This window comes from Corvus hawaiiensis, chromosome 26, assembly GCF_020740725.1.
Source record: "Corvus hawaiiensis isolate bCorHaw1 chromosome 26, bCorHaw1.pri.cur, whole genome shotgun sequence".
In the NCBI taxonomy this organism is placed as follows: Eukaryota; Metazoa; Chordata; class Aves; order Passeriformes; family Corvidae; genus Corvus; species Corvus hawaiiensis.
Genome location: NC_063238.1, coordinates 4,321,786 through 4,348,143, shown reverse-complemented (window position 1 = coordinate 4,348,143; position 26,358 = coordinate 4,321,786). Strand labels below are relative to the sequence as shown.

Here is a 26,358-nt window from a genome sequence, read left to right as displayed (position 1 = left end):
GAGGATGTCCTTAATGCCAGCATTGTGATCCTCTCTTGCATCTCTGAGCCAAACAAGCCCCTTGCTTCTGTTCCTCTCCAATTCACTCTTCTCTGATTTATGGGGAAATGCCCTCATCCCAAAGTTCTGTGGGCTAAGCCTCTAAAGAAACTTGTACCAAAACAGAAACCAAAAGTGACGAGTGCAAGGTTCACTCTTGTTTTCTCAGGAGTAAGAGGCCGGTTCCCACCCTACAGCTTGGGGACTGCTTTATGTCAAAAGCTCTCTGAGTCCCCACAAGGACCCACCCTCCTCACAGGGAGGGAGGCAGGAGGCAGTGTCGAGCCCGGTCTGGACAGTGAGTGCACCTGGGGCCACTCTCACCTGCCAGTGCAGGGATGAGTTGAACATCTGCTAAATTCCGCCTAGCAACTGGGAATGCAAACAGCCATCATCTAAAACACTGAAATAATAGTCAATGCCTATGGCACAAAAAAGACTATAGTGACAGAGAGCCCTTGATTCCCACGCTATGAATCCTTCTCTTTTTATTTATTTCCAGTTTATCCTTGCTAGCAGGTCTCAACTTCTAGTCTTAAAAAAAAAAAAATTCCTGTGTGTTTGGGAAATAGACACATCCTTTGGTTGGACTGACCAAGTTGATCTCCTATCTAAATCTGTCTGTAGATTTCCTAAACTTTTGATCTCTTGTCATGTCAGATTAAAATTAAATTGAAGAAACTTCCTGTTCAGGTAAGGCCAAGAGTCTGACTTCCAAAAGCCAATCATGTCCTGGGCTGGATCAAAAGCATCGCAGATGGCAGGGCAAGGGAGGGGATTCTGCCTCTCTGCTCTGCTCTGGTGAGATCCCACCTGGCATACTGCATCCATCTCTGGGGTCCCAGCACAGGAAGGACATGGACCTGTTGGGAGTGTGTCCAGAGGAGGCCGTCAAGTCGGTCAGAGGGATGGAGCACCTCTCCTACGAGGAAAAACTGAAAGAATGGGGATTGTTCAGCCTGGAAAAGAGAAGGCTTCAGGATGACTAATTGTGGCCTTCCAGTATCTTAAGGGAACTTGGAGGAAACATGGGGCAAGACTATTTACAAGGGTGTGTCGGGACAGGACAAGGGTGAATGTGTTTAAAGTGAGAAAGAATAGGTTTAGATTAGATACCAGGAAAACATTCTTTACTGTGACGGTGGTGAGGAACTGGAACTGGCAGCCCAGAGGTAAGGTGGGACGATCTTGGACGCATCCCTGGAAATATTCAGGGCCAGGGTGGACCGGGCTCTGAGCAACCCGGTCTAGTGGACGGTGCCCCTGCCCACGGGGTTGGAACCAGATGATCCTCAGGGGCCGCTTCCACCCCAGACCCCTCCCGGATTCCGCCCGTCCGGAGCCGCCGCTTCCGCCGCGCGGTCCCTCCCGCGGGCCGCCCCCTCCCGGCAGCCCTCGCGCCGGAAGCGGCTGACGACAACAACAAACACCGGCGGCGGCCGCGCTAGGCAGGGTTCCCCCGGTGTCCGCGGCCCCCAGCCCGCCCCGCCGGCCCTGCCGAGCCGCCTCTCCCCGCCCGCCGCCTTTCCCCGCCCGGCCGCGGGCCCCGCCGAGGCGCTGCGCGCCCCCGCGGAGCCGCCGGGCCCGGCCGCGCGGCGCGGGGGGGACGCGCCGCCACCGCCGCAGGATGAGCGGCGCTGCCCGCGCGGGACCCGGGGGTGAGTGCGGACGCTGCCCGGGGCTGTGCGGGCTCCCGCCGCCGCTCCGCTCAGCCCCTCCCAGCCGCGGGGAAGGCGGGGGTTCCGGTACCGGGAGGGCGGCCTTGGCGAGGGGCGGCGGTCCCGGCGCTGGGCGCAGGGCTGTACCCGTGGGGCGGGGGTCGAGTGGGACCAGGATCCGGCGCCTGGAGCCGGTCCCGGGGCGGCGGGGTGACCCCAGCGCAGCTGCTGGGGGGGGAGGGGGGAGGCGGTTGCTGCCAGCCCTCAGAGGGGAGCAGCGCCCGCTGGGCCGGGGTGCTCCCTGCCTGCCCAGGGCTCCGCTGCCAGGGCGAGGGATTCGCGGGGAAGTTACTACAAGGAATGACTCAGCCTGGCAGCGCCTCCGTGCTCGCCGTTGGCGGCGGTCGGGCGAGCGCCGTGCAGAAGCGTTGTGTGTTTACAAACGTTTTTCTTCCTCTCCCTCGGTTGTTTACTTGGTCCTGCTCCCGAGGAAGCATGTGTCCTGTAATGAATTTTCCCTTCAGTTTCTCCTTACGGCTCTTTGGTAGACTTTCAGGCTGTTCTGTGCGTCAGTGCTCAGTTTTCTTACTGACCCCCAAAGTACTGGCTGCCAGCGATCCAGAGGTAGAAATGCTAATATAAATGCTGGGAGAATTAAATGAGCTGATATTTGTAGTGCTCATGTTTCTCACTGAACGTCGTCTAGTCATGAAATAAAAAGTCGTGTCTGGTCCTGAGAAACTCAGAAATGTTAGTTTAGACCTCATATAACCATAGCTTTTTTTTTCTTGTGTCATTTGTTTTTGTCTGATGTAATTACATGGTATGTCCTGGCCATGAGCCATTTCTTGTGGTTCATATTTTAAGCTTTCACCTTTATTTCTTTATGGGAAAGAATGAAGAGGTTGAGGTTTGGGGTTTTTTTTCCTTCTGCTCACGTATATGTGTGTCAGAAGTAGTTTGTGCTGTTTGGTTTATGGAAGGACTTAACACTTCTGGAGGTGTGTGTTTTACTGTGTGGTGAAAGATACTTCAGCAATGCTGGAGAAATAACAAGAATGGAAAAACATGTTTCATACAGTTGAATTTTATACAGCTGAGAAGTACTGTGAGGAGTAACAATATAAATAGAATCAGAATTATAGAATGGTCTGGATTGGAAGGGACCTTGAAGATCACCTAGTTCCAACCTCCCTGCCATGGGGAGGGACACCTTCCACTAGACCAGGTTGCTCAAAACCCCATCCAACCTGTCCCTGAACACTTTCAGGGATGGGGCATGCACAGCTTCTCTGGGCAACCTGTTCTGGTGCCTCACCACCCTCACACTAAGGAATTTCTTCCTTATAGCCAATCTAAACTTATCCTCTTTCAATTTAAAGCCATTGTCCCATGTCTTCTCCCATACGTACCCTTTTAAAAAGTTCATACTTCATGGAAGTACTTAGTAATAATGAAAACATGCACATTTATGGTATATGTAAGTTATGAATTTTAAGAATATTTAGTATGTAGTACCTTGGGAAATTTTTAAAAGATGAAGCACATGAAGAAAGGGCCTTACTGTTTTCTGGTGGTCTAATACAACCATTTGTGCCAAGAAGCAAATATTAACAAGAAAGAATTTAGGTATTCTAACATCATTAAGTTTAGTTTAAAGTGTGCAGAGGATATATCTGTACTTACTCTAAATGCTGCCTGGAACTCAATATGGCTTTATTTTATTATGTTGAGAGGAGTAAAGAAAATGACTTACTGAAGAACACATGGTAAGGGTCTTTAGAGCTGGAAATACAAATGGGATCTTTTGGGATAATCCATTATTGTAAGATAGACCTAACTGTGCTTTGAAAGTGCATTTTTGGAAGTACATTGTTGTTGTGCACTTTGTAAAAGTAGCTGTGTGTTTTGTAGATTGTAAAGTAGCAATCTATCTTAGCTTTAATTGTTCTAGACTTGTGCTCAGCACAGATTTGGGTTAGTAGTTTCTGAGATCCTGTTTAAGGGACTGTCTCTCCCATGTCAGGTTACTATATTTATAGTTAGAAGTGTACGCAGCAGATTTGTGCTCTGACTGGAGACGAGGGCAAGGGTTATTTTGAGGTCTTTTGTGATGTCCGTTTAAAAAAACTGTGTGTCCCTGCATGTTGTCTGAACACAGCTGTTACATAGCCTTGCAGAAGCTAAGGTGGCAAACATAATTTCTAGACTGAACTTCAGTTATTTTGGTTAAATAGGGGATGGAGTGTATGTTGGGAATAAGGGAGTAGCACATGCTGATTTGTTGTTTTTGATAAGAGAGTGGCAGTTACAGTGGGATCACTGGAAAGAATTTTTCTGTATGTTATCAGTGTGTCCTTAAGTCTTTATTTGCTTTTAAACTAGCAGTTGCTTTCTGTGAAAGACTGGCTTAGAGTGATGTAAGGATCTTAAGACTTATATTGCACAGGATGGGTTCATTAGCACGTTGAGGTAAAGTGAAAACAAGAAGTTAAAATGAAAAACTATAGTGTGCTTACCCAATTGTCACACGAGCCACTTCAGTCATTTGGATAGTGCCCAAACAGTCATGTGTTTCCTTCTGCATTTGCAATATTGCTCAAAAAAGTTATGCTCCTGATTTTTGGTCCACAGCTCAATGACATTATATGAACAGTTTCTGAAGATGAGGAGGGGACAAAAAAAATACCTTAATAAAGAAATACCTTACTGCTTTCAAGGAGCCTATTAATAGCTAGCATTCTGATGCAAAGTTGTTAATCAGTATTACTGAGTAGCAAACACTTAATTACAAGATGCTAACTTACATAATACTATTGTATTATACTGCAGGATTGATACCAAACAGGCAAAAAAAAATCATTAATATGTAAATTACTAATTTAATTGCAAGAATTAGATCTGTTTTCTAGCTGATTTGCCAGACTAATGATTTTGGTGTACAAGTTGAAAGATCTCACATGAACTATGTGTTGTAAAAGCCTATAGCACAATTAATGGTGATAAAGAAATGGCTAGCAGTTATTTTTGTGAGCTAATTAACATTCTGTGGTTACTGAGAAAGTCACTTGTCTATTTATGAGTTAATTCGTAGTGCAGATCCACTCTTTATTTAGTTTTAATTTAAATTTCAGTTTTTTTAATGTAGTTCAGTTGAAAGGCAAGGTGGAAGACGTCATAGCCATGTATCAGCTCTTTCTATCCTTTCTATTTGTAAGCAGGGTTGGAAGTGGTTATACTTTGTGTTTTCTAATAGGATTCAAGCGTAACTAAATTGTTAATAATACATGAATAATATTTCAATACCAATTATTGGAAGCTGTCAGTAGAAATATCAAAACAAATTTATTGATACCACATTTACATTCATTTTACATTTACACTGAGACGGGGCTGGTCAGGGCAATGCTTGCTTGTCTTCTGTCCATCTCCAGGTGTGTATTTTCCTTTTGTTGTTCAGGTTTGCAGTCCATGGTTCTGAGCTCAAACTACCAGCTCAAGCAACAGCTCAGTGTAGCTTTTTATGTTCATCCAAGATGTTGACACTTTCTTTTGGGAACAGATTTTGCAGCTGGGCCTGCTGTCTTTATCGCATCAAGGTGAAATGATTATGGTGTGCTATATTTTAAGCTCTAGTAGTTTGTGCATCTAAAAAATAAGCTGTGGTAGAATGTGATAGCCTGTTTTCTATGAATAAGTACAAAAAAGGCTTGTTTGAGGGCTGTATGAATTTCTTTCTGACCTGTGTTGATTACTTGTTGGTGGAAAGTAAAATGTAAAACTGCTTTGTTGACTAGTTGGGTTCCAAATGTCCTGCATCTGTCTTGCTGTGTAATGCTGTAGGATCAATGAGAAGAACGGTGTGTGAATATTTGAGAGCAGCTCTGCCTAAGTAATGTTCTAATGGGTTTTTAACTGACTTCAGAACATGGTTTTATTTTCTCCTTATAAAATAGCTCATGTTTTCTTACCTCTTAAGACTTATTTTTGAAACAGTATTTTTGCTTTTTCAGGAGAGTAGGAAAGCTGTGGTGGCAATAATGAAATTGTGTGTTCAGTATTTCAATTGCATGTTGCTTTTATTTGGAGGGATTAGGTGGAACTAGTATCTGTATGATATATCAATCTTCATTATTTTTCTTGAAGATGTTTGACAGGCCAGTATGTTGTTTTCATTTTGAACAGATTGAAAACAGTATGTATTTTAGAGGTAGAATGCAGTATTGAAGAACTAATTATAGGAAAAGTTTTACTTACATCATGGATTCAAAAAATCATACCACCCTTAGCAAAGCTAAAATACAAATTCTGTAAGAATTGCACTTTGCTGAGGTCTGATTTTTGAATGTTTGAGGTAGCTGTTTCTAAATTCCCAAATTCTATTTTGGTTTAGTGTTCAGTTTATCTTTTAAATGACTTATCTGCCTTTTTTTTTTCTATGATTGAACATGTAATAATGCTCTTTTGTGTTGTAGGTATAGCTGCAGTACTTTTTGCTCTTTATTATTTGAATGGTGTTTTTTTCCTAGTATTGCAGGGACTTTCAATGTCAGTGGTTTATCTCAGACTTTGAGTTTGTTGATGCCAAGTAGCTGTGCTGGTATGTCAAAAGCCTGAAGATTTTACCCTTATTTATTGTAGTTGGCTTAGGATAAACAGTTCATACTGACAAAATGGTGCTTTTGTTTATATAGTTTTTCTTCCATCCTCCACAGTGTGTATTTTTATTAAATTCAGATGAAGTGAAGATGCTTATATAAGAATATATTGTGTAACAGTACTAGAAGCTCTCTTCTAATACATTGTGCTTATGCTATATTGTAAGTGTTCTACTAGTAAATTCAAGCTGACTTCTCTATTTAAAAATATTCTTTGCAAGTACTCGTGTTGTCTACTCATTGAAAGAGACTTGATTCTCACCCTGTGAATGGTTTGAAAATATGACTCAAAATTCTCAGTTCTGTCTGAATGAAGGGGGGGGAGGGGTAATGTGTATGCCTTTTTATATGAAAGGCTTGGTAGTAAAATACCTATAAATTTCGAAAAGCAAGTGTATTGTAACAACATTTTCACATGCATATTATGGCTCTAAACAGGACAATCAGGCTTCAGTAAGCCAGGAGTATAGTTGTAATACCTCAGTTGTTGTAAGTTGTGTTTTTCTTTGTCTTTCTTGGGGTTTCTTTGGTGGTTGTATAGCTCTTTAGTTGGTAACACCGTATAAAAGAATTTATCAGTGCACATTGTTAGTTGTTTTAAACTACCAAAGATTTATATTCCAGAAAGGTAAAGAAGGGCAGATGAAAATTAGAACTAACACCTTCTTGAGATTAGAGACAATTTAATATTCTTCAAACAATCCTGCAGCTTTTCTTATTTCTCAGCACATTGCTGTTATCTTCTTTCAAACTGATGCCAATAGAGATCCAAAGGTGATTCGTAAATATGTCATATCCAAAAAGAGTAATAGACTGATCTGAGAAGAATCTAGACATTTCTGAATATGTATTCCTAGGGAGACTGGGGGTTATATCAGCGCTGCATCTTGCTGTTGGTCATTTACTTACCTCTTTCAAATACCCCTGGAAAGAAAAGAATGTTGATAAATAGGAGGAGGTTGGTAGATGACATGTGAATTATAAGTAACTTCAAAAGGAGAAATTTGGTAAATTCCATCTTTAGATCATGAAAGTTCAAATACTAATTTTATAACTAATATAGGATAAGAAAAATTTGAAACAAGTTTGGATGTTGCAAATCAATTGAACAGTTTACCAAGACAGTAGTGGATTTCCTTATTACTAGAAAACTTTAATGGTGTTTGAAAATCTGATTGCTTATGAATAGAAATTAAGGAAGAACCTGTGACTTTTATGTAGGCAGTCAGAATAAATCACGAGGATCTTTACTTGCCTTACATTTCATTATTGTCAATCTTTTACTCTCTTTTCCATCTGTAGTGTTTTCATTCCTATAAAGTAAATGCCAGTTAATCAGTCTGTGTTTTCATCTTTTGAATAGTTCTGGCCAAGATTCTTCTTTTTTTCACATAAAAGAAAAAAAAAGTTGTAGCATTAGGATGTTGTATCTGAAGAGGGAAGAACAGGGGAAATGGCCTCCTAGACTATATTTTGAGAAAATCTGTCCTCAGTTGCATCTGTAGTAATTGTAAATTTTTATGTTATTTTAGCCTGCTTTTAAGAGGGTACTAGTTTGGGTTTTTTTACTAGGTTTCCATTTCCAAGAGGGGATCTGTTAGTAACTGAGGATGGCACGGGCAGTTAGAAATGTGAATTATGCCTTCTGAAAATTTTCACTTGTCTTCGTGAATGATGGTTGTGATGTTGAGTATCCTCTGTATTCATTGGCCTCTTTCCAGTCATAATTGAAGTGTAGCAGTTTGTGGAGTTGTGTAATGAACCTGGTCACGGAACCAATTTGAGCTATCAGGATCCTGGGGAAGCATGCTGTTTCTAACTTAATGCAGCAAAATAATCCAGTTTATTCCATAGAAATATGGATGGATAGTTGCATCACTGAAAGTTGGTGCAGGGAAAGGAGCAGAAGAACTGGCTGAGGAAAGGGATTCATAAGACTGGTGCTCTTTCTGTTAGCAGAGTTTGTGGCCTTGGTTAATCAGAGAGAGTTAGTGGAAGAGCGTTGGTGCTGACTTGTCTGAGTTGGGCATAAGAAAGAATAGACTTTGTTTTCTGTTTCTTGCAGAATTGTTTGCAAACACTGGAAGATTTTACATGCTAATTATTTTAAAGAGTATGTGCCTACAGGAAGAACCTTCCCACCATTATGGAGAGAGTCAGTAACTTGAATAAAACCACCTGAAGCTCCACGTCCCTGAGAGCACCAATCTTTGCAAAGAGAATGTATTATCTCTGTAATTCAAGGGAGGCTTGTACTCCACAAATGCTTTGAAATGGCAAAATTATACATTAAAAAAAGAAAAATCTGACAAAACCTTCAGTTAACTTTGTCAAAAACTTAAGGCGCAGACAGCTGTGAAAAGGCTTGTTTCCATCAATTAAAAACAAGAAGAGGAAAGAAAGAGAAGGGATACTTCTACAGGCTGTGGGCTGTTTCCTAGCAATAAGGTTGTCAGAAATCCTGGGTTGGTTTCCTGACTTGTACCTGTTAACTGAGGCACAGAAGTTTTACTTTCTGTCGTGCAAGAGATGTGCAGTTTTGAAAAATGTGGTAAAATTGTATTTACTGTTGGAAGAGGAGAACTTTTGTCTGATCTGTTACATGGATTGTGTTTTGGCAGCTCCTCAAATCAGTGAAAACAGCAATGTAAATAGATGCTAACCATCAGATCTGAAGCTTTATAATCATGTCCATATGGAATCACGACACAGTGCCTGAAAATGTGCTTGTTGTCTCATGAACATGTTTGAAACTATCGCATTCCTAGAATTCACAGTGTAAATTTTGTCTGAACTTGTGAGAAGCTGCATTGTTTTGGGCCACACCGATTTCAAAGCTACTCTTTCATGCACAGTGTTTTCTTGCCTACCCAGACGCATTTGCTTTTGATCTGCTCTTTTGCCCTTGATGTTGTTGAGGATCTCTGAAGGCATTGCAGCACCTACTTAGCTGAATGAGGAGCTTCCGTGTAATTCAGAGTTGTAGGAGCAACTCTGAATATGATGGCTGTATGTAACTGAAATATTAGGTTAGTATTATATAAAATTATTCATCTTAAAGGAGGGGAAGGGGGGAAAAGCCTCTTAGACTATGAAATACTGAATTAGTGACTTTTGAAATTCCTCTTTAGTGAATGGAGAAGTAGAAGCTTAGGAATGTGTCCTGGTTGCTCTGTGGGATTGCAGCTCGGCTCTTGGGTTGAGTGGAAAAGCTGACCAGCAGCTGAGTTTGAGAGCTGTTAGGAACACAGTGACTGTTGGAGATGCTGTAATTAAGTAACCGCCTCTGTGCCTGATGCACATCTCAACACAGTATAAATAGAGCTCCAGATGGCACCTTACAGATGTCAGGGATTGACAGCCTTTCTTTAAGACTACAGTGTGGCTTGAACATGAGGTTTATAGGCTTTGATATAAGGTGGTAATGGGAGATAGGATCTCTACCTGCAGTAATATATCTCTGTGATTAAATGTGGTCTTCTTGGTAAATTTATTTTGGAGGAGTAGGGGAATTAAATTATTCTCTGCAACTGGGTCAGGAGGAGCTCACTCATCACACAGCTTAGGTTTTTTTTCTAATTATTATTTTTTAGTTTTTCTTTTAAGTTTTTAGAGTGCCTTTTAAAACATATTTCCTTTCAACAGTTGGCTATCCAGAAAATGGTATGCATTTGCATATGTATTTTAGAAACATAGCCATTTCTGTTGCATAAAGCGTTACTAAAGAATGTGTGCCCTTACAATGGGGTCATTATTTCTATTCTTCTGATGGTGGTAGTAGTAATGTTTCGCAAAATTTAGGTATTTCTGGTTAGATGCATTGGATGCAGTATTGAAGAAAGCTTCTCGAAGCCTGCTTTTGGAGACGATCTTACAACTAATGTGAAGAAAGGTGTTAGTTGCATTAAATTCAGCTTCAGTTTCTATTTTCATTTTCCTTTGATTTATGTGCTATAAAATACTCAGCTTTTGGGGTCTGCAGGTTGGAGCAAAAGAGCATTTTTTGAAAGGGACACTTGAAAACAAAAACAAAGGAAGTGGATGTAGAAGGCAGGTTTAAAGAAGAAAACAAAATTAATTGTAGGGAATATTCTGCACTGGTCTTGTTCCTTTGTCTATTATACATATGCCTAAGTTGAGGTGAAGCAGGAAATGCTGCTCTGAAAGGTGAAATCACAGGAACTGCAGCATCTCAAAGGCAAACCTTAAGATTTGTGGTATGGAAATGAAGCACCATTTAATAACATGCTAATGTGCTCTGAAGTTGACTCCAGCTCGAGAGGTAATAAAGGTATATTAGCCTTGAGGGGAGATGCTACCCAGATAAGATACTCAGTGAATGAGGAATAGCACTTGAGTCTTTTTAAGCATGTCACAGGCTTGTCAGCCTTTGCCTCAGATGAATTGCCCTTTCGACAGGCAGAAATTCTGGTGGTGTCCTGTGAGACTCCTGACCGTGGTAATTGGGGGTAACATTTATGACTCATATTGGAGACGCTGTTACCTGTAGTGTAGCCTCAGTGCCTCTGCACTGAGGGAAGTGAAACTTCTGTATCAGCAGCGCACAGGTGATGATCCCACAGAGCTATGTGAATGTCTAATAGCAGTGTGAAAATGCAGGCACTGTGTGAACAGACTTGCCTTGATCTGATAGTTTAGCTAGTTCTGTCTACTTTCAGTCTTTTTTTGACTTGGAGATACACACAGGACAAAAAGAGTTTGGGCCTCTTGGTTCTATCTGACCTGGCAGGTGAAGCGTTGATAAGTATCACACTTAGCATACAGATGTGGAGCAGCACTTCCCTGCTCTTCCCTGGGTACAAGAAGCAAGGTACCTTATACTGTTTGTGTTGGTGTTGTGGATGGCATTTTACACCACTGAGTTTAAAGGAAAGCCATTACTTTGGCATGGTTCATTTTAAATTCTATGGTATTAAAGAAAAATTTGTCAGTATCTTTGTTTGCTCAAGTTTAGTTTGTAATCCAGATTATAAAGGAAGTCTGGGAATTGAGATGTCAGAAGCATGAGTGTGAACAATTAAGATAATACAGAGGGAACTTAAAGACTAAAGTGAGGTTGATGAATGTCCTATTAAACCCAAACAGCATAAATGTTGATTTCTTTGTCCTCCTCTGAATGCCATGATTCAGTGTTTGAGTTTGTGAAGTTCTTGAAGTTGTTCCATGAAACAATGGAACAGTCAGCATTAGGTAATTAGGAGCAGGGATTTTGCACTTAAGGGCAGAAATGGATGGTTAATGTACCCATAGGATTATTTGTGGAGTGCTGTGAAACCTGTGATGCCTGTGCTGTAATGATGAAAAGGAAGGGTCCATAAATAGATATTAGTTTCCTTCTAGAGATGTAACAATGAGCGTGTTCTGAACTGAGATACATCTCAATACTTGTAAACGTGTTGAAAGTATTGATCAACACTGACTTCAAAAATAGTTGGTTGTTGAAGAGTTTATATTATATAGGAAAAGATTGCAGTAATTGCATTGCAATGTAAATGCAGTGTAGAGCAGTGAAATATATATTACAACCAGCACAATGTATTCATAGCTGATTTTGGTGGTTTATTAGCTAATGTGACAATATACTTATTCTCAATTATGGAAACTTTTTATACTTTGTGCCATTCTTACATTTTTATAATCTCATTTATTTTCTTGTATTTATGCCTACTATATTCTGTTTGCTCTGGCAGCTGTTACAGAAAGTTTCAAATGTTCAGCTATTTTTTAAAATTAAATTATTGATAATTCGTGGCAGTTGGTCAGAGAGACTTCTATCCCATAATGTGAAGGATCTAGCATGGATCTAATGCTGCAAGTTACACAGTTTAAACAAATAATCGGGGTAGACTAGTCATTTGTTGTCTTTTTTCATTACATAGGTAGCAGCTCTGTCTTTAGTAGCTGTCAGATTGTGTAGTTGTTCAACCTCTATTAAGATGAATTAAAATAATTTCAGCAAAAAAACCTTTGAAACTTGTAACGCTCCATAAAAGTTTAAAGCTAAAAATAAATAAAGCCTGAAATTCTCCTAATGGCCTGTTCTGGTAATAAAAACAGAAGAAGAATAAAATGTGTTTGGATATATTCTGTTGAAGCTTGATGGTGTGACTTTTGCTCCAAGATTGCATTAAGAGTTTGCGTTACTGCTGGATGATAACAATATTCTGGAATATTGGGAACAAAGGCCAATTCGTGATGTGTGGCTGACCTTGCCTGTAATAGTCTGCAATAACCTGACCTTTGAAAGAAAAGAAACTTAGGTAACTGTGGTAGGTTTTCATGTATACATACCCTCTGTAACTTACCTTTCACTTTGAACACAATCAGACAGATTTTGTCCAGACATGCAAGACTAGGGAGAGCTCTCAAAATTAATGTTTTTCCAATGTTGTGAAGATGGACAGCTGGAGAGAGGCAGTTGATGTAGTTCCTGCTGAAGGGAGGGAGGGCTGCAGTATGTCTTTGTTGGGTATCAGTGAATCTTGCAGGGGCGGCTGTTGTTCAAGGCATGTATTCTATGGAACCTTGCTTTACATGATTCCTCTCTTCCTGAAAGTGTTCGCTGAAATTTGTAACAATCTTGAGAGTGGGTGAATTTTGTGGAATTCTGTGAATTCTACATTCTTTTTTTTTTTTTTTTCTTTCCCAAAGAGTAATCTAATACAAATTTGTCCTGCCTGTGTCATTGTAGTTCTTTTCCCCCAGCATTGTTTGATGAAATGTTGAGAAACAACACTTGCTTTTTGTCTTCTTAATGGTTGCAAAGGAGTTACAAGACAGAGATTGTGTTGTGTTCCTAGTTTGTGGCAGAAGTGTTTCAGTAGTTTCATGTTAATGTGCATTACTTTGATCTAAAGGAAGTATTCATAAATTCATTTTTGCTCAAGTACAACTGTTGACTGCTGATAGCTAAACTGGAGGAGGACACTTTAATTACAATTTTTCTTGTGGTAGCACTTAAACACATTGGTTATTTCCCTTTTATTGTACCTTTGCTTCTGATAAAATGTTATGTGTGCATTTTGCATAGGAGTGAAGAGGGAGGGGGCAAAAGGGAGGAAAAGAATTCTTCTGTTCCATGACCATAAAATGATTATTTCCTTTATTACAAGGTTTTCAAATATGGAATGGAGTGTTTTTGATTGTCTGTAGTAGCATAGGTTGTATAAAATGGTTTACATGTTCTAATGGTTTTCAGGCTTCAGCAAGCCTATTTTTAGTAATGGATTATCACCCTTTATAGTGCCCGATCATCTTCTCAGAAGCTTGCTAGGGCATTAACATGATAGAAATAATGTTTGTTTGCAGTTTGGAGTTTGTGCACTGGCTTCACTGCCCTGAGCCCAATAGCTCATCAACATGTTCTTTGCCAAGGCTCCTTCTCCTTTGGCACTGCTACTTAACTGAAGACAGTTAAAATGAACTAGGGTAGCCTAAAAAGGTCGCCTTTGCTGATCTGACTCATTTTGGTTGTTGTAGTTTCCATTGTAGTTTAAAAAGGAGTTCTGGGAGAGAAGCCCCTGGCAAAGATGCAGTGACAAGCAGCTGGGAATCTTCAGGTTATTTAAAAAAAAAAAAAAATAGAATAAATAAATCTAACACATGTTTTGAAAGTAGGTGAATGGCTTAGCAAAATAGGTTACCTTGTTTCAGGTAAGGAAGGTGATACTGATTCCTGAAGGAATCTGTGGGAGACAGCTGCAGGATAGGACTCTTCATTCAACAGCAGTAGCGTGTATGTCTTTTAATGCTGGAGTTTCATAGATAAATTGCCTTGTTAAGACTTTCTCTATTGCTCTCAGCATCACCACGTCAACATTCTGCATCAGTTCTGAAAAATAATTTCGGTTAATGGAAAAGCAAACATTTCTTTATAGCGAACTAAATTTCTCTCCTTGTAAACACTCAAAAGTATGATTAGTAGTTATTTTAAACAAAATTGATGAGCGAAAGTATTCAGATGTATAGCAGTTCTGGGCAGACTTGTGACTGGATAGCATTATTAATTAACAAAACCCCAAACAATTACCACATAATTATTCTTCTGGCATTAACATACACTGATTTCTGTATTAGATGCAATTATGGCCATAAACCCCTGACATTTTAATAATAATTTTTTACTAATAATTGCATTCTGTATCCTTTCTTTGCAGATTTTCTCTGGCTTTGAACAGCCATGCTACTCTGTTGCCAAAAATCAAGTAAACCGAATGTGCGCAGTTACTCTCCTCTTGAATTTGAAGAAGGTGGTAGCTCTGTATAGTGCCGGAAGGTAATTCTTTCTTTGCCTGAAGTTAAAAAGTTAGAGACTCCTGATGTATGGCAGATGCTGTCATAAATATTGTTGATCTTAATAATGTTTCTTCTTTCTGTGTTTTTGTTAGGTTTAGTGTTATGGTTTGGATGGGTAAATGCTTAATTAAAATTTTACTTCATGTATGTGTTGGGCACATTCTCTCTCAAATACCACTTTAGCTTTGGTAGTAATGTTCATATGAAAACTAGGTATTATATAAGCCTTTTACTATGTTTAGATGTAAAAGAGAGAATTTATTAATAAAATAAGGAACTTTTAGCTTGTTCTTGGTGTTCAGCAGTTTTTATCTATCTAATAATTTAGTTTATAGAGTATATTCTCCTTTTTCTGATACAAAAGGAAGCTGGTGCCACTGAGTACAGTAGAGTTCAGGTGCAAGGACAACAAAACTCTTCAGATCAAATTATTTAACTGGTCCTTTTTTATTTGATGTAGTTCTGTTTCTGAAGCCTTGTTGTGAAAATGAATGATTTAACTAGGACTATAATGAATGCTTGAAAAGTGTGAGGATAGCTGCTCTCTTGTAAGAAAACTCTTACGACTTTCTGGAATAAATATTCTGATAAAACTTCTCCCCCCTACTCATATTAATGGCGTGTTTGTTATTTTTCTCTGTGGTTTGTAAATTTTTCTATGTGTAGGCAAAGACATAAATGCAAATTCAGACTAATGTTCGAGTAATATGATTAGCTGTGTAGACCCTGTATGTGTGTCTTATTAATACTACAAAGAAAGACGGACAACTTATATTACCTGTGTAGTAATTTAATCCAAAAAGTCATTTTTACAATGATATAAGAATATTGCTTAGTGGCTAAAACTTACAGCTTAACTTTTCATCATTCCTTCCACAAAAAATTCAGGTTATTAGTGACTGCAGTGCTAGTTGTATTTCTGCAGCAGCTTTGGTAGTGTGGTGGAAATTACTCATAAGCTTCCTAGCTCCTAAGGAGGAGAAGAGAAAAAGGCTCAGAATTACGGAGTACTTAAGTGATAAAATCTCAGATTAAGTCTCAGTGTTTTATGAGGCAGGTTAATATTTTTCATCTGTCACATACACTGGAAAAACACGTGCATAGAGTCACTCGTCCATGGTCTTGTAGGGCACAGGACTGAAAATGTGTGTTGACCTGCACGTTCTTGCTTGAATGCTTCATATTTCCTATCAGTAACAAAGAAAGGAGCTACTGATTTAGCTAATGCTGATAACAGGAAAAAAAAAATTTAAAGCTATTACTTACTGTAGAGAAATACAAAAAGGAATTTTGCCTTCTTTCTTTTCTTTGGTTTTTTTTTTTTTTTGGGTTGTTGCCAATGATTTAATTTCTGAGTGAAAAAGTGTGGACAGGGATAGTAGTGAGCAGATAGACTTAGTGGCTGTAAGTTGAGGAATTAATAGATTGTGCTGCTGTTTGTAAAATCTAGAAAAGATGTCTGGAAATTACTATCTGGGGCTTTAAAAAGGTATTTCATAGTTGAGAAAAGCCAGGTAATGATCTGGGATGATGGCTTCTGCAATTGGAAGTCATATTTTCTTATTTTTTTCTAATTTAGTTTCTTTTATTCTTCTCAGTGTATATTCTCACGTGTTCTCCTAACTGTCTGTACATGCAGAGACTTACCCTGCTCATGTTTCTGGCTAGAGGAACAACATCTCTGTCTTTGGTAGTGAATAAAGAACTGTGGAATGTGAGCACTGATGTATTCACCCACTATATATCTGAAAGTGTGTTTTCAAAAGCATGTGTCTTGTCTTTTTCATGATTCCTGTGAAACTAACGCTTGAAATTTTTGTTTCAGTTTCTAAATGATTTTAGCAGTGGAAGTTACAAACTTCAGAGATCTAAAGAAATCATCATGAAGCTATATGTATTTTTGGTCAACACTGGAACTACCCTTACGTTTGATACTGAACTTGCTGTACAAAAGTAAGAGAGTAAATTAATTGTATATTGTTTAAATTTAAAAAGTATGTATGTTTGTTATATATTAAATATTTGACAGATATTAGGTTGGTTTTTTTAGTATGTCAGTGCAGTTTTCTTCTAGGTTATCCTGTATTTGAGTGAATTTTGGTGGTTGTTTTCTTCATTTTTTTTGTGATTAGCATTTTCAATGCCTTGCCAGGTGATTGTGTGTGCAATTCCATGAAAGAGTAGAGAAGTTATTTACTTTCTGGGTCAGTGGCAGAGGCTGACCTGCTCCTGTTGAATCTGGTGTTGTGTTTGGTGCTTTTTGAAAGAACTGTCAGAATGACTTCAGATCTTTTGTGCCCTTTTATTGAATAGTGTTTTTATTTGGGATTTCTCTATAAATGGTTTATTTTTTACTGTCTGGCATCATAGAGGAAGTTCTGCAGGTTGTTCTTTCTCTTGTTAGTACACTCATCCTGAAGAAAATGTGTGCTCTGGAATGTTTTTAGATTGGATCCTAAAGAATTGGCATGAAGGTTTTTGTCGCATGTTTTAGATGGGTAGAAGTGGATTCTGTCCTATGTTGTAAGGCTCCAAACTGTTTTAGATGATTTTATTTGTAAAACATGAACTCCTGAGTGCCCAACTACTTGAAGCGTGGTCAGTGTTAGAGGATCATGCTGAAGTCCCAACAAGTTTACTGTTTGTATTTTTTTTTTTCACTGCATACTAAAAGCATCTTGCAAATGTACAGATGCTTTTAGAGAGGTTTGTATTGTATTCTTTTTCATTATTCTCATGTGCAAGACACCTTGGGGGTAGCAAGAGCCAAGCTCACCTGCTGTTTTCATATTCTATCAGTGATGAATATGTTGCAAGTAATTGGGCATAAAAGATTTCTACCATGGATTTTGTTCTCAAATCCATTGTTTCCTTTCTCCTGAACTCCTGTTTGTAATTTTCATCAGTGAAAAAGACTAGAGTGTTTTAGTGTGCTCTTCTCTAAAGCTAGATGAAAGTCAGGGTATTACTGAGCATGAAATAGTATTTCAGCCATTCTGTTTCTACTGCGTCCTTTATAGATGTGCCCACACCCCTGTAAGCTGTCTGATACATTTAGACATTACATTTCTAAATCATGGTGAGTGAGGTGCAGCATCAAAGCTGCCATGCCAGGCTCCTAATAATCTGTTATGGGCCCACTTTTTGCTCAGTTGGGTTCTTTTTTGGAAGCTGTCCAACAACTGAACCACACAAAATCAAAGACTCTTCAGTCGAACAGTTTAACTGCTTATTCTGTATATCTGTACATACAGACTTGCTCTTTCTAGTTCTAACTTTCTTGGGTTCTTCGCCTGTCTCTTTGTACATGGACAGGCCAAGCTACCTTCCTAAAGACTGTGGAGGTGATAGGTGCATGGTTACTGTAACACAGCTAGCAAGTACAAGCTTGTGCTTGTGAGAGGTTTGTAATGAATCACAGAATTTATGATGTCATGCTGAATCATGGTTGCTTTAAATAACAGATCTTTATGATCTTTTTCAAGTAACAGTAACACTGTTAAATTTCCTGCTAGTTACATCAAAACTATTGATGCTTATATTATTCAATTCATACTCAGAAGCTTTTTTTCTGCCTTTGCACAGGTGCTACCACAGTGTGTTATGTTAGCTGGTGTCAGTAACTGGATCAGATTAGTAAATTCTCATTTACTTTGCTGTTTACGTGTGTTAATGACACAGTCTAGAACTGCCTAAAATAGGCAGTAAAGTGAAGATGTCAGCTAGAATTGAATGTTTAAGGCTGTTGAATTAAAACCAGGGATGGTCTATTGATATACTGTTTCTATGTTAAAGTCTGTGATGTTTATATTAATTTGTTGCAGGTATATCGATTGTTAAGTTTCCTGTTATTGTAAGTGCTTTACTGCATTTCATGTACAGTAAATCAGCCAGAGTTTATTAGGTGAAATTGTGCTTATGCATAACGAAGTGTTAATAGTCTTGTCTTCTAGGGCTTTAGCAAGTCAGCTGTTTGGTCATAAAGTATAAATTCAAGAAACACAAGATGACTTCTACAGCTGTTACCCTAAATGCTTGGTGTGACTTAATCCAGAATTTCAGCATGGTAACAGATCTTGGAAGAAATGTTGCTGGTGACTTATCAGCAATGCAGAGGCTGTTTTCTTTTAGCTGATAGCTTATTAGCTGCATATCCAGAATGCAACACATTACAGCACTTTAGAAATATGTCATTGTGCAGAATGAAAATGTTTCTTTTAAAAATGTTCTACTCTGACACAGACAGGTCACCTGTGTCTCTTACAGAAATACCTAAAATGAGAGAGAAAAGTAATCTGATAGCATCATCTTCTCTTCCCATTTTTTTTTTTTTTTTTTTTTTTTTAGTGTGGCTGATCTGAAACATGCAATTCAAACAAAGTACAAGATTGCCATTCAGCACCAAGTACTGGTTGTGAATGGAGGAGAGTGTATGGCACCAGACAGAAGAGTGTGTAGTTACAGTGCTGGAACAGTAAGTGCATGCTGCATTCTTAGCCTAAACTGTCATTTATAGGGGAAGAAAAAGATTTATTGCTAAGGGATTTTTAAGTATTTTTCTGTAGTGTGTTGCTTGCTGGATTTCTTTGATTTGAGAAACAATGTTTATATAGTCAGCTTATAAATGTAGATTTTAACTTGTTCTCAAGACATGTTACCCACATGAGGAAATCATTGATGGTTCAACAGTGAGTTGCCTTTACTCAGTGTTTGGTTTCCTTTCCTTTTTGAGTGTAGGACACCAACCCAATTTTTTTATTCAACAAAGAAATGATCTTGTGTGAACGTCCACCAGCTATCCCCAAAACCACATTTTCAGCAGAGAATGAGATGGAATTGAAAGTAGAAGAATCTCTTATGATGCCTGCAGTGTTTCATACAGTAGCATCACGAACACAGCTTGCTGTGGTAAGTAGATTGTTACTGTATTTGCACACCAAAGGAAAATATGTCAGAGGGACAGCTTGATGTAAAATATGAAATAGTTTCTTCAAAAGGCAGTAAGAATGGTGTATTAGTGGTGATGTATTCTTCAGAGGCTTTGTCTCAGAGTTTCAAGGTAAATTTTGAAATGTGCTTGCTTCTTCAGCATGTTCAGAGCTTCTTTCAAAACTGTAGTGTAAGACATCTTTTGGATGTGTATGTTTGCAGCATTTGCAAAACAAAAGCAATCGGGTTGCTTTGGACCATGCTTCAGTGCACTGCCTTATTTTCAGTGTCCTCAGTCTACCTCAACTGGAAGTGAGAAAAGTAACTTTGGAAATGTTGTTAACTCAAGTAGAAAATTTAACAGTATAATTTTTAAAAGCACCGTGCCAAACTTCTGTTTCATGATATATGTCTAAACAACTGGTGAGGAATTAATAAAACGAAACTTCTTCCTAAAATTCAGGTTGCCTATTATTGAATACTGCCTTTTCCTTGCATATTGCATATATTTACTTGCAAAGTGATCAGAATTCCAATTTGGTTATTTCTGTGTTGTTTTGATAGGGAAAACTCGCTCCCTGCAAGATGGCCAGTAAGATACCAAGTATGCATGCAGTAAAAACCAGATGCATGTTCAAGACACTGACAATACCTTCGGTAGCTGGACTGATTGTGTTTCTTTGTTAAAAACTCTCCTAATAGTCTTTTCAAATTTTACATTTAAATGGATTAAATATTTTTCATATCTCTAAAGATTTTTTAAGCTTCCATTGGCTGGCAGCAGAATACTTATGTGGAGCACTTCACACAGAATGAATAGTGATACATTTTTTGTCTGGTAATAAAATTTCTTCATTTCAGTGACAACTTTAATGCAGTCCAGAAGAACATGTAGCACTTGAAGTGGCTGGGGTTTAATACTGTACAGTAGAATTCAGAGAAAAATGTTAAGTGTTGGATGTAGAACAGGGATTTTGGTTTCTTTCTTGGCGTTCTGGCCTGTCAGAAGGGAGGAAGTTCTCCAGAATACTATGACCTTGATGTACTGTCTGATTTAAGGCAAGGATTGAGTCCAGTAGACTTTTTCTCTCTCCCCCACCTGTTGACAGTTACAGCTGACTTTGTAAATAGGACCCTGAGTTATTAGGTGTCTGTGAATCATATGACTGTCATATAGAGAAGAGTGGATATCAATGTGAATTCACCTAAGGAGTAGGAGGTTTTCAGTTGTGCTCTGTGAAGAGTGTGAGGGTTCTGATTTTACCAGCTGAAACTGAAAGTACTTTAAAACCATTTTTTGTGAAGTATTAAGAGGAGGTTATAAAAGTAAGCAAGACTGATTGCTTCTAAATACTTAACATTGATTTGATATGAAGGGAGACTGTAGTAATTGCTATAGTCTTTGTGTTTTGTTGAGGGTTATGGAAGGGAAAGGTGATGGTAGTCTCGTTTCTCACCGTTATTTTATCTGGTTTCTCTATTCCATGCCCTGTTTTCTGGTCTTAGATTCTTAATTTGGCTTTCAGTTTGGTAAAATTACTATACAATGATGGAACTTATTTAATCCCTCTGGAGTAAGCTTTTTTTATTCCAGGGGTTTTATAAAAAATACTCCTATTTAGACTTGAAAAGAATTGTTGGTACTGGCTAATCTTCCCCCTTTGATTCTGATGATTGTATTAATATGCAGAGCATGCAAGTTTATTGTAGTGTTTATGCTTTTAAATATGTTATTTAGATCTTTACTGGCTCATTCTGGTGGCAGGTCTATAATACTATTAATATTACGCTACAGACTGGAAAGTTTATATAGAGAGAGTGATCTTGAGTTTGATTTGCAAGAAGAAAATAAATCTTTCCATACTTAATGTCACCTATTAGTATTAGTGCAGGACTGGGGGAAGCAGGGGGCGGAATTCTCTTTAAACATGGATCCAAGTAAAATGGAGGTTTTATTTTAGCCTGCAGATTATTTTCAGGAAGATTATTATTTGTTCCCCACTTTTGACAGTTCTTCCCTGCTTGTAAAATGGCTATAGTGATGGTATTTGTTTTCTCATGAAAAACTTGGAAATTTTTGTAAAGATTAAATAGGTAGTAATATTCGTAAATCTGATTCACCTTTGCATGCACAGTTAATTTTATCCAAGATTTTAAATGTTCTAAAGCCATAGGCTCTGTGTTAGGCTGTGAAAATGAACTGAGTACTTCTCTGGGATGTCAGGGGACTGACAAATCTGTCATATGTGATGAAAGACTAGTAAATATTCTGTTGTGATTTTTAGATGTACCAAGGTGTGAAAACTGGATAAAGAAGTAGTGCAGTATTGTACTGAGGTAGTTTTTCTTGATGCCTGCTTGAAGCATATTGAGGGAGGACTGGGAACGTGGTTAAAGCATTAATCGTCTCCAAGGTACACCATAAGCCTCTTGCCTGGGAGGAGGAAAGAACATGGGATATTAATCCTTTTCAGAATCAGTTAAGATCTGGAGAGAGCTAGAAAGGCTCTGAACCTCTGTAGTTGTGTGATTGATGCATCCAAAGCCACACTGACAGTACTGTATGGGAGAGTTTCTGCAAAATAGACATTAAAAATCCAAGCTTTGTCTTTTTATTAATTCTAGAGAAATGGTAACCTGCTTCACCAGAAAAGCAGAATGGCAGTACTTGATAATGGAGAGGTTTTTGCCTGTGGTAATTATTTAGAGCATTTTAATTAATTAAATTTGATTACTTAATATTTACTACTATTACAGGTGCTAATACACGATGATAATGTTGAGTAGTAGGAAAATAAAGGTTTCATTCTAAATTATTGCTCATGAACAACAAGAAGTAGTGATGTGTAACTTTGTAAAAATAGGGGAGAATATTTGGTAGCTATTGCTTTTTCTTTAAGCTGGTATCTGCTTTGCCCAGAGGCTATAGGATATGATCTGTAAAATCAGACTTGATAAGAAATTGTAAACATACAGTGATATATGGGTTCTAATTTTTTTCTTCACAATGAAAGTAGTTCTAGAGCTTCCTTTAGCAAGTATTTTTATGAATCTGTGCCATTATGGCCTCTCCATCATTTTTTCTCTGTCTAAACTTGATCATTATTGACTTAAACTATGCTTTTGCTTTCTGCATTTTTTTTCCCCCATAATCTGCTGTTACTACTCAGGTATAACTAGAAGTCGTGTTTTAGTTCTTAGTGGAGGTCCTGGCATTCTTATGGCCTGTTGCATATATATTTGTAGGGTATAAGTATATGTAAAAGCAGCCATTTTTCCCCCAGGTAAAACTAATTTCTTTGACTTACAGGTAGCCTTTTTTTAGATTTCATAACTCCTAACCAAAAATCATTCCTGTGGGGAACTTACCTTGTGTTTGGTTTTCCATGGTACTGTGTTTGTCATATCAAGATACATCCATTTTCTATTTCTTTTTATTTTTGTGATTTTAACATCTATTACAGATTTTCTTGTTCCTGTTCACTACCCGTGATCTCATTATGTTGAATTCACAGTATAAAGATTAGGTAGCTTTAAAGAAGCTACATCTGTTCCTTAACTCGTTCCTTTACCATCTAAACTGAAATTCTTGCCACAGGTTTTGTCATTTGCAGTATGATGTCTGTGTTTATATGTTTTTTAAAAAGCTCAGTTAAATCAACTTTCTAAGCCTGTTTTAATTTTATGTCTTGGTATTCTGGTTTTTCTTGGGCTAAAAACTTACCTTTGAGATATCTCTGCCTGAAGGGTTCCAGGTTGCCTTTTTACAGCTAGCCTGGTCTCCCATCTTTCTTGCAGTTTAGCAGTTCTGGCCTTGAGCTGCAGTATGTGGACAGTGAGGTGCACACAATGTGTGCAAAAAGTTTCATGCACACCAGCTGAGAAGACAAGCTGTTCTCTACACAGTATGTTGTGCAATAAGCGGTGTCGTGTCAGTCTTGTCTAATCTTGTGGTCTTGTAACACCACTGCTTAAAATGATTCCTGGTAGTTTAGCCTTTAGGAAAGGATTATTTATTATTCTTTTTTTAGTGATATAACTGAAGTTCCCACGTCATTTGTCCCAGAGGGATATTGAAAACTTGGACTTTTGTTAGTGGGTATGTTTCACATCTCATGGGATGCTGCTGCTGTCATGATCAAACTGTCAGTTCCTGTCAGTTCTTCTTTGAGAAGTGGAAATGAGGATGAGAAACTGTGTGGTCATTTCATTTGGTTGTGTAAAACCACAGTTGTAGTCATAGTACATAGTCATAGATTCTTGGTTTAGTTTCAAACACTTCAGATATTTAAGCCAAGAAGTATAGTCATGCTTCCTGAAAGCTGTGGATGTACTATTTAGAGAAATGCTCTTTTCTACTAGAAAATTGCTTTGAGACTCTCTGGAAAGAGTTACTTTAAAATACGAATATTCTTCAAGGTGTGTAGTGTTTGAAACAATTGTGTGGCCAAATTAATTTTGGCTAAATTATTTGTCTGTTACGGTATGCCTCAGTGGCAGGGAGGAGAAGAGAGATCCAACAGGCAGAAATTGTGCAGCAAAATTGATTTATTTAATTATTTTACAAACTCTTTTATAGACATTTTTCTTCATAGTCTAATTGGTCAAAGGATCAGCCACCCCTTGGGGTGATTGGCTAAAATCCTAAAACATCCGTTGTCAAAACATTTTTCTACTGTAGCATAAACAAAGCTTTGCGAGGTCGCAGGTGTTCATAGTTTATAGAACACTGCTAATATCTTCTGTGAGAGAGAAAAGTAGCTCATGGGACTGGAAAGAAGCAAGAAAAATTCCTGCTAGCAGCAATATTGTATCCACAATTTGTCTAATAGTCAGACACACTTGTGGCTCCTCCAAAGAAGTCCAAATTTCTCTGTAACTCAGGTTAGTGATCAGTCTCAATCTTTTAAAGTAATTGAGCTGGCTGGGGTAGTATGGAGTAGGTTTTAGTTTATCCTAAGGTATAATGAAAGATCTACTCTAAGGCAGATCTTTCTAAATGCTACTCTAGCATTTTGTTTGCCCTTTGTAACTGAACTTTAGATCAAGCTTTTAAAAAATTGATCTGACAGAAAAGAGTTGGGTGATTTGGAATCAAGCTAGTGGAAGTTAACACTTATACCATGGTTTGACTCCCTGACTGTGGTGGTTTATGTCACTTCTCAGTACGTTTTGTGATGGTAAATTCTGTCACTTGACTTCTCCAAACCTACTTGTAATATCAGAGAGAAATGGTGAAAGTAATACTGAAGAAAGTCATTAAGCTGTGACTAACAAAATAACTTTTTCTGTATTATGCTGGTGAAATAAGTATGTTTAAGTAGGAAATAAGTCATGAACTGTGTGGACAAATATCCACAGGATGCAGTCACCAAAAATGACCGATATTAAAGAATTATGGAATAATTGGCTGTCTACTGACAGGAGACAAATTGAAATATCAGTCTCCTTTACAGTGAAGTTAACTGCTCCAATTATAAGTTTTAAAACTGAAATCTTGAAGTGTGTCTTAATCTAATAGTTTCACTGATGTTTTAGCTGTGTATGCATTAAGATAATGGTCTTGGTTACTAGTTTTGGTAAATAAGGTAACAGTTCCTTGTTGTGAAAGTGTTTATCTGCGGTTACAGTGTATGAGTTTGTGGAATTTTACTTTTAAGGATCATTTTTATTGGTCTGAGGTTGATTTTTATGGTGATTGAAAGCTGTAAGGGAGTCCCTTTTACAGAGTTTCAGACACATGGCAGTAGAGGACTTTGATGACTTATTTCCTTCTACCACAGGGTTTTAGAGAATGGAAAGAACCCTGCATTTCCTGAGAACTTTTGTTCTTTAGAGGTAAGTCCAAAGACCACTTAAGACAACAGACCCTTGTCAAATTTTGCTCATTCAGATGAGCAGAATTACGACAGTAGGATGCAAAGTCTTGAAATTGATCCTAAGCACTTCACCAGTTAATTTCTGCATTAGATAAAACATACTTTGTTGCTTCTACTGATTTTTGGTTGAAACCTAGAAAACAGAATTAATTATAATCAGAAGAATTGCCTGAATTTAAGTTGTGGTTCTCAAAGGAAATAATTCAACTAAACACTCTGTTACAATACTCAACCAAAGATTAAAGCATTCTGGTGGCCCTGTGGATTTCTTGAAAAATTGGGTAGGGAAGATGTTGTCTTTATTTACTCTTCAGCATAACAGCAAGTGGGGATTAGTCTGGGTCTCGGTACTCTTATCCTGGTAGTGGTGCTCTTTTAGGTACTCATTCCAGCAGTGCAGTGAAGTGGTTGGTGTTCTAGATATGCTGCTGTAGGCCACTAGGATGAATGTAGCCCTACAAGGCAACTGAAGTTAACTTTTGTGCTCTGTGAACCATTGGGTGTCTGCCAGTAAGACTTGAGTGCGTCTGTGAACAGTCAATGACAAAAGCAAGCCTGTTGTTAGGCAGGCTTCATTTTCTGCGCTGGAGCTGGCAACCTTACTGAGAAGCGTTAAAACATATGTTGGATTGCAGGCCTTTACTTCTGTGCCTGACATAATTTGGTTTTTAGAATTTATTCATTTAGCAGAGAGCTGCTTAATTCTTTCCTGCATAGAGCCATACAGCTATATAAAATTTATGGGTCTAGATCCTTCTAAAGTGGCTGGAGATCTCTCACAAAAATGTTGTCTATGGATTTAGACAGCAGGTAGAAGGAAAAAACTACATCACCTGAAGCTTTATTTCAGAAGTGATGGAAAGATAAGAAAGGTGCATT

General features: G+C 38.3%; 1 protein-coding gene across 2 annotated transcripts in view; it reads left to right on the top strand.

Moving 5' to 3' along the window:
• Positions 1 to 1,596: 1,596 nt before the first annotated feature.
• RB1CC1 (RB1 inducible coiled-coil 1) overlaps positions 1,597 to 26,358 on the top strand; it is a 67,205-nt gene continuing 42,443 nt past the window's right edge. For both annotated transcript variants that reach the window (XM_048286401.1, XM_048286400.1), the window contains exons 1-5: positions 1,597 to 1,697; positions 14,533 to 14,651; positions 16,497 to 16,624; positions 19,019 to 19,145; positions 19,409 to 19,579. In XM_048286401.1, the coding sequence (XP_048142358.1) occupies positions 16,554 to 16,624; positions 19,019 to 19,145; positions 19,409 to 19,579 (369 nt within the window). In that variant the 5' untranslated portion in view covers positions 1,597 to 1,697; positions 14,533 to 14,651; positions 16,497 to 16,553. The remainder of the gene's footprint in view (positions 1,698 to 14,532; positions 14,652 to 16,496; positions 16,625 to 19,018; positions 19,146 to 19,408; positions 19,580 to 26,358) is intronic.